At 32.7% G+C, this 9,090-nt stretch overlaps 1 protein-coding gene across 2 annotated transcripts; it reads left to right on the forward strand.

The window, feature by feature from the left end:
• Positions 1-877: 877 nt before the first annotated feature.
• Positions 878-3,562, forward strand: LOC137234662 (uncharacterized). Of its 2 annotated transcripts, XM_067758134.1 has the most exons (8): positions 878-991; positions 1,054-1,181; positions 1,245-1,310; positions 2,013-2,222; positions 2,282-2,435; positions 2,760-2,932; positions 3,116-3,278; positions 3,335-3,562. In XM_067758134.1, the coding sequence occupies exons 1-4, from the start codon at positions 928-930 to the stop codon at positions 2,067-2,069; spliced, it is 315 nt and encodes a 104-aa protein (XP_067614235.1). In that variant the 5' UTR covers positions 878-927; the 3' UTR covers positions 2,070-2,222; positions 2,282-2,435; positions 2,760-2,932; positions 3,116-3,278; positions 3,335-3,562. The 2 variants fall into 2 exon arrangements, with proteins under 2 accessions (XP_067614235.1, XP_067614234.1); XM_067758133.1 differs by lacking the exons at positions 2,013-2,222; positions 2,282-2,435.
• The last annotated feature ends 5,528 nt before the right edge of the window (positions 3,563-9,090 follow it).

Raw genomic sequence — 9,090 nt, forward strand, 5'->3', positions numbered from 1 at the left:
AATACCACCAAATTGCCAAAAATTTCCCTCAAACGAGTAAAATCTTACTTGAAATATGCAACCATGGCGTTTATTTTGATGTACGCTATTTCCTTGTTATTTTCGATTTGATGGCATTGTTGCCACCTACCATATTTACAATAAATAAAATACATATGCACATTTGTCTATGCATTGAGATGATTCAAAAAGTCTAATAGCATTATTTTCATTGTCGTCAAGAACCTCGAATTGTTGCGCACTCGTTATTTTCATTTTGAATATCTAAAAATGCATATTACATGTTTGTATATTTAATTAATTAAAAACGAAATGTTTTACTTAGGCAAGGTGCACACGAGGCTACGCGTATTAGACGCTGCAGGCGAAATCTGTATGCTTTGCTGTCGAACACATGTACTTTGAATGAGACCTGCACACGAGGCGTAAACTGCATGAAAGCTTCATGTAGCTAAGCGTACAGCAATGTTGGTCGCTGAGCGTACGTACGCTTGAAAAAAAAAATAAAAAAATAAAACTATTTCTAACATATTAATATCTTTTAACTGAAGTTATTAAATAACCCGAAATCTACCAATGCCTTTACTAACGCGTTTCAGTCGAAGAACATATATGGCAACCATGTATTTTACCGTTTCTATGAATGTCGGCACAGTAACATCATGATCGAATTATAGAAGGTGGCGCATTGCGCATGTAAACATTAGTTCAGCTGTATTTTATGAGCAATTTTTACGTCATTTTCCTTTAGCTCTTGTTTCTTTCTCTCGTTCTTTCATTCGCTGAAGCAGTCAAGTGTGACGTAGATGTGCAGAACGAAGCAATTTTGAACTCGTGAATGTGTTACTCAACTCTATAATTTTTGGCGTAAGAAGTTGTTTGAGCTGGTAAAATAAATTGTGCAAATTATCAAAAATTAATAAAGAAATGGACGAATTGGACAAAATCGTAAAACAATTACGTGGAGACTTGTTCATTGACGTTTTCCGCGGTAATTAATTGGTTTATTAAATGGTTTTATTATTTTATTTACATTTAGGTACATACATATAGACGCCGGCTTTACCAAGGAATCTTTGTTGCTGTTGAAGTCAAGCCATTTGGATACCCTTCTCGGAACAGCAAATTATGGACAAAGGGTAATTTTTGAACATAATCTTCTCAATTGGCAAAACGAACAGGTAATATACATATAATGCATTTTACTTATACTATAGATTCTTATATTTTTTTCTTTTGACTAGGGTGTTAATTTGCAGACAACTGTATGTGGAGGGGCCGCAATATTAGGGGATTCGATTATTACAGAGGTATGTACTTGTATGTATCTACAACTAATTCAAGTGCTAGAGTGCATTCATAAATATGGTATAGCTTCGTCATTGTCATCAGATTGAAACGATGTATCGTTAAGAAAGGAATTTGTATTAGCCACTTTTTCTGGCCCTTTTGCAGTTTTTGATGAACTATTTTCTGGCGGAACATTAAGTGGAGTATGGCCTTTGTATGTATTTTGGGATAATTTGGGGTATCTTCCGGTATCATGTCTGGATGGTTTTCGAGATCCGTCCGGGATCCCATCGTGGTCATTTTGGAATTTTTTTTCGAATTTGTATTAGCCATTTTTTCTGGCCCTTTTGCGGTTTTTGATGAACTATTTTCTGGCGGAACATTAAGTGGAGTATGGTCTTTGTATGTATTTTGGGATCATTTCGGGTATCTTCCGGTATCATGTCTGGATGGTTTTCGAGATCCGTCCGGGATCCCGTCGTGGTCATTTTGGGACTTTTTCTCGACTGATACGGGATCATTTGGGGACCCTTTCGGCATCATTTCTGAATGGTTTTCGGGATCAGTCCGGGATCCCGTCGGGGTCATTTCGGGACTTTTGCGGGATGATTTGGAGTCCATCCCAGCATAATTTCTGGATGGTTTTCGACATTCTCCATCACTTGTTGCATCTCGTCATAACTAGAACTAATTTTTTTTTTTATTTACATACATACATTTAGAAAACACCGGAAGACATTTTGAATAAATCGGTCGACGGAAAACATATTTTGGAGTAATACAGTAAGCAACAAGTTCTCAATCCGAAATATAGGAAATTGCTTGCAGCTACTATTGCAGCCTATTTGATATCCTCCGGTGTAAACACAAATCCAAAAACATTTGAGTCACTTGCTAATCAGATCACTTCTTTATTTTTAAGCGAATCGAAGGTATACAATAAAAATCCGTAATATTTTAAAAATTAATGTAATTTTCTTGCCTTTATCAGGATATATATTACATACATAAAAAAGGCCAGAAGCCAGGCGGGTCTTTATATACCAAATATCACAATTCCTTATCAAAACTCCGGCTTGATGGGGTTATATCTAAAAAGCCCAATGAAAAGGAACAACCCTCAAAGGAAAGGAACTTCTGTACATGTAAGTAGGAACGGGGAGTGTTAGAGGGATTCAGAGTGGGTGTGGAAGGTGATCATTAAAAATTAAATGAACGAATTTTTCAGCCTCACCCGTCCCAGCGGTAATAAAATGGTGAGAAATATAACATATAAATTTTTGCATTGATTAGAGACGGTAAAGGAGTGTCTTCAATTAAGACCAAAATTTATATGTAATATCTTTCACCATTTTATTACCATTTGATCGGGTGAGACTGCAACAAAACTGTTCATTTCAACATTAATATACATATACTCGTAGAAAAAACCGCTTATAATAAATGAAATTAAACTATTCCTTTCACAGACCACACTGAAGAAAAATCGTGGCTTAAATACAACGTCGAGCCATTTGATGAAGTGGAAACCAAATGGATATTGACTTTTGAGGAGAGACATCAAATGCCGGAGGCTGATACATTCCTTGATTTTATTTTGCAAGAATGGCCCATATATAAGCAGAGTTTTGGACATTTATTGGTATAACTCATAATATATTGGGCCCCATGCTTAAAAAGAGATTATGTATTTTATAGTCCACGTTTTACCAAAAATAAGCCAAGTCGAATCTGACCAAATACTCCTCTTTAAGGCATGAGGCCCAATGAGTTTGAATGTAAGTCATAAGAGTAAAGTTATATTACTTTCATATTTGAATTATAGATTGAGGCTGATTTTAACAAATTGTATCCAGGAAAGAAGAATTTGTTGTTTGAAAAATGGATCCATTTTACGCAAGCAGTACGCCATCTATTTAACATTTATATAAAAGACTCGCACAGTTTAGAAACCTGGAAGCTTTTTAAGGAATAACAAATTAACCAACGTATTAAAATGGAATAATGAGTTTAATTATTTTATTGATCAAATTACTAATTTCAGGCGCAACGGATTCTGTTATATGGTACCTTTTACACTCAGTTTTAGTTCCAGCCAGCCGAAAATATAAAGGGAGCAAGCAAACGAATAAGAAACATTTAGTAAAACCCACTATTGCAGATTCTAGAAATAGCTTTATGATATGCGCAGTAACAAATTCTGAGCTTCAATCGAAGCTTAAATTAATGGTTGATGAAAATTATAAAGACAAAGACACCACTCAACCCATAATATGTGCTATAGGAGAGAACTTTTTTGAATGTAAAGAATATTTTGTGTACTTCGCAAATATATTTTATAAGTTTGATAATGTCATAAAATGTGTTGATGTATGCTTTAAGATATTCCATGTACTTAATCTTAAGTATCCTTTTGAATGCAAATCTATTTGGCTTTTTATCTAGCAATTTTTTTATGACTTTACTTTGAAATCACATGAAAAAAGTAGTACTTTGTGTGCAGTATTAAATGATATAAAAAAAGTAATTGAAAATGGAAGTAGAGATTAAACGTTTTGTATGTAAACAATCTTTCGAACAATGCGAAAATTTATTTAAGCATTTCAAAATTATTCATTGCTTATCACCAAATGATATGTATAAATGTGGATATACAACTTGTAACCAATCATTTACTAATCTTAAAACGCTTTGTAGACATATGCGTAATGAAAACAAAAGATATAACAGTATTTTATTAAACAATGAAGAACAAGTAATCGACAGTTCATGTGATACTACTTCAATCGTACCTAACTTAATATTAGATACTTGTTATCAAAGTACAAATAATTTCAGTAGCTTTGTAAGTTTAAATGAGAGCCAAGAAACTCTAAAAATTGGATGCCTCAAACTTTCCATGAAACAATACGCCAAAAAAAATTGTCCTAGAAAAGAAACTCTTGAGTTGCAGAAAGATGTGACAAATATGATTCTGTGTCCTTTGAAGAATCAGTTAAATAATTTACTAAACAATTTCGATTCTACAAGTAAAGACGATATTAAAAGCAGTATTGAAGAATTAGTATCTTTATGTAGCGATCCATTTGAACAATTAAGTTCAGAATATAAATTTATGAAAACTCTTAAAGATTTGAATTTATATGAAAGTCCACAAGTTATCACCATCAATAATTCAATAATCAGCTTACAAACTAGACACACAAACCAATTAGATGCAGCACTGGTAAAGAGTGTGCTATTTCCAATTAAATTTCAAACAAAAAAGTTTTTTGAATTGCCAGGCATGTACGAACATTTTCACAAAAATGCAGATAGTTTATCCGCTAATAACGAAGTTTTAAAGAATTTTGTAAATAGTGATATTTGGCAAACTAAAGTTAAAAGTTTTAAAAATAAGTTCGTAATCCCGTATTTTCTATATTTCGACGACTTCGAAGTTAACAATCCCTTAGGTTCACATAGTTCATCAGTTCTGGCAGCATATTATTCCTTTCTCACGGCACCAACTTCTATAAACCATGAGCTTCAAAGTATTTTTATAGCCGCACTTTTTAAGTCACAAGATGTAAAAGAATTTGGTAATGGCAAATCATTTTATAAGTTGATAGAAATATTAAACGATTTGGAAAGAAATGGTATTGAAATTGAAACATCGAATGGCAAGAAAAGAATTTGTTTATGTCTTGGCTTGATAATTGGAGATAACTTAGCGCTTAACAATGTTCTAGGATTTTCTCGTTCGTTTTCCTCCAAACATTATTGCCGATTTTGCAAAATTGATAAAAGTGAAGCCAAATCCGCCTTTATTGAAGATATAAGTAAATTAAGAAACAAACAAAATTACGCTTACGATATTTCTTTGGACGATTTGGAAACAACTGGCATAAGAGAGTTTTCCATTTTTAATAATGTCAATAATTTCCACGTAACGGAGAACTTCTCTGTATATTTACTTCATGACATCTTTGAAGGCATTTTTAAATACGGATTTTGCCATATAATTTTACATTATATTCAACAAAAGATATTTGATATAGAATTTTTAAACATTCGTAAACAAACATTTGCGTATGGCGAGACTGAAGTGGGAAACTCTTCTCCACCATTTCAGATGCAGAATTTAAAAATATTTAACTTAAAATTGTCGGGAAGGGAAATGTTAACATTTGCTCACTTTTTCCCACTGATTATAGGCGACGCAGTTGATGAGAGTGATAACTTGTGGAAATTCGTTTTAAACCTTTTAGAGCTCTTAGATTTATTACTTTTGTCTGAATATACTAAATCGGATATAGACAATTTAAGAGATCGTATTATATTCCACAACAAGGAATATACTAAACTTTTCAATGACACTCTTAAACCAAAGCACCATCTCCTCACTCACTATTGTAGAATTATTCAAATGTCAGGTCCTTTAAAATATTTGTGGACGCTGCCGTTTGAATCCAAGCACAGACAGTTGAAATCATATTCGAAAAATATTACCTCAAGAATAAGTTTAACGTTATCTTTGGCTTTGAAATTTTGTATGAATTTCTCTGAAATAATTTTTTAATTTTAAGGAAATTACTTACACGTTAAGCAGCAAAAAGAATGCAGCGACGTCATCAAAATACTTTGATAAAATCATAAATATAATTTCTGAAGACAGTATTGACCATTGTATGTGCCACTCAAGTTTTAAACTATGTGGCACAACATATACAAGAGACTACTTTATATTTTTTAACACCCCAACTTTTCTACCCTATCAAGTATTGGAAATTTTGGTTATAAACGAATAAGTATTTTTATTTTGTAATTTAATAAATGTCTTAAAGTATCATCGTTATTATTTTTCGTATCAAATAGATTCAAAAAGTAGTATATTTAAAATCATAAATGCAAATGAATTGAAATACCCACAAATCCACACGTACATTGTAAACAATCAAACTTTTTTGCGACCAAAATTCTTTTATTAATAATAAAATACTTACTATGTATATGCCAATACTGTATTATTTGTAGTAACAGTTAAGTTTTACTTTTTTGTCAATTAAATAATTTTCAAATATAAGTACGTCAATATTAATGCCTGTTATCTGAAATATTACAAATAAGCGAATTAAAAAATTCATCGATTCACACATATGTATGTACATCTTAAAATTCTTTCTTTATCAATAAAAAGTTTAATAAATATTTCTTTTATGAAAACCTTACATTTATTAGCGTTTTATTATATATAATAATAATAATAGCAAGATATTATCTTCAAAAGGAAGAAAACAATACCTTTATTTAGGAAAATACTGCTTGCTTTGAGTATAAAATTTACTCTGACTTTATATAAAATTTCTCTACAACAATTATTTTCTTGTTCATAGTAAGAGATAACATATTTATTTCAGAGTAAACTCTTCCATGATTTAAATACATAATTTACTTCAATTGTACAAAATCCCTTATATTCGAAGCATATTTTTCATTAAAACAAACAAGTAATTTTTCCTCATTTTGAAGAAATTTTGGCCATGCGAATGAGGATAAAATCTCTTAAGTGCCATTTCATTCCCATTTTTCTTCGTTTTTATAGCTGTTTTTCTTCAATACGGAGAAGTTTTTTTCTGGGTGTACGATATGGGTATCAAATTAAAGGTATTAATGAGGCTTTTAAAAGGGAGTGGTGGCAGTTGTATATGTGAGGGCGTTTTCCAGATATCGACCAAAATGTGGACCAGGGTGACCCAGAACATCATCTGTTGGATACCGCTAATTTATTTATATATATAATACCACGAACAGTATTCCTGCCAAGATTTCAAGGGTTTTTTATTTCGCCCTGCAGAACATTTTCATATCATTATACTTAATATGGTAGGTGTCACACCCATTTTAAAAAGTTTTTTTCTAAAGTTATATTTTGCGTCAATAAACTAATCCAAATACCATGTTTCATCTCTTTTTTCGTATTTGGTATAGAATTATGGCATTTTTTTCGTTTTTCGTAATTTTCGATATCGAAAAAGTGGGCGTGGTCATAGTCGGATTTCGGCAATTTTTTATACCAATACAAAGTGAGTTCAGACAAGTACGTGAACTGAGTTTAGTAAAGATATATCGATTTTTGCTCAAGTTATCGTGTTAACGGCCGAGAGGAAGGACAGACGGTCGACTGTGTATAAAAACTGGGCGTGGCTTCAGCCGATTTCACCCTTTTTCACAGAAATAAGTTATTGTCCTAGAATCTAAGCCCCTACCAAATTTCACAAGGATTGGTAAATTTTTGTTCGACTTATGGCATTAAAATTATCCTAAACGAATTAAATGAAAAAGGGCGGAGCCACGCCCATTTTGAAATTTTCTTTTATTTTTGCATTTTGTTGCACCATATCATTACTGGAGTTGAATGTTGACATAATTTACTAACATACTGTAAAGATATTAAATTTTTTGTTAAAATTTGACTTAAACAAATTTTTTTTAAAAGTGGGCGTGGTCGTTCTCCGATTTTGCTAATTTTTATTAAGCATACATACAGTAGTAAAGATAACGTTCCTGCCAAATTTCATAATGATATCTTCAACGACTGCCAAATTACAGCTTGCAAAACTTTTAAATTACCAATCACCAAGTTTCATCGCTTTATCCGTCTTTGGTAATGAATTATCGCACTTTTTCGGTTTTTCGAAATTTTCGATATCGAAAAAGTGGGCGTGGTTAAAGTCCGATATAGTTCATTTTAAATAGCGATCTGAGATGAGTCCTCAGGAACCTACATACCAAATTTCATCAAGATACCTCAAAATTTACTCAAGTTATCGTGTTAACGGACAGACGGACGGACGGACATGGCTCAATCAAATTTTTTTTCGATCCTGATGGTTTTGATATATGGAAGTCTATATCTATCTTTCCTTTATACCTGTAAAACCAACCGTTATCCAATCAAAGTTAATATACTCTGTGAGCTCTGCTCAACTGAGTATAACAAGTTATGGCATATCAAACCGAAATAGAGAAAATCGACTCTGAAGATGAAAAGCTAGGTGAAATTGAAAATTTATGTGTTTCAACAAAATCCTAGTTGCTTTCGTTGTCAGGTAAAAATCGAGATAGATATAGACTTCCATATATCAAAATCATCAGTATCGAAAAAAAATTTGCTTGAGCCATGTCCGTCCGCCCGTCCGTCCGTCTGTCCGTTAACACTGTCAGGTAAAAATCGAGATAGATATAGACTTACATATATCAAAATCATCAGTATCGAAAAAAAAAATTTGATTGAGCTATGTCCGTCCGTCCGTCTGTCCGCCCGTCCGTCTGCCCGTTAACACGATAACTTGAGTAAATTTTGAAGTATCTTGATGAAATTTGGTATGTAGGTTCCCGGGCACTCAGCTCAGATCGCAATTTAAAATGAACGATATCGGACTATAACCACGCACACTTTTTCGATATCGAAAATTTCGAAAAACCGGAAAACCGATATGGGTATCAATTTAAAGGTATGAATGAGGGTTTCAAAAGGGAGTGGCCCTTAGTTGTATATGTGAAGGCGTTTTCGAGATATCGACCAAAATGTGGACCAGGATGACCCAGAACATCATCTGTCGGGTACCGCTAATTTATTTATATATGTTATACCACGAACAGTATTCCTGCCAAGATTCATTTTCTTCTACTCAAAAAGGTAGGTGTCACACCCATTTCACCAAGGTTTTTCTAGAGTTATATTTTGCTTCAATAAACCAATCCAATTACCATGTTTCGTCCCTTTTTTCGTAATTGGTATAGAATTATGGCATTTTT

The sequence above is a fragment of the Eurosta solidaginis genome, chromosome X (assembly GCF_040869045.1).
Source record: "Eurosta solidaginis isolate ZX-2024a chromosome X, ASM4086904v1, whole genome shotgun sequence".
NCBI classification, from domain to species: Eukaryota; Metazoa; Arthropoda; class Insecta; order Diptera; family Tephritidae; genus Eurosta; species Eurosta solidaginis.

Bases quoted from the DNA above. Each gene is read 5' to 3' on its own strand.
- LOC137234662 (XM_067758133.1), top strand. From the start codon at position 928: ATGGACGAATTGGACAAAATCGTAAAACAATTACGTGGAGACTTGTTC. The intron at 1,182-1,244 runs GTAATATACATA...TCTTTTGACTAG, and splicing joins TCAATTGGCAAAACGAACAG to GGTGTTAATTTGCAGACAAC. The intron at 1,311-2,759 runs GTATGTACTTGT...TTCCTTTCACAG, and splicing joins GGGATTCGATTATTACAGAG to ACCACACTGAAGAAAAATCG.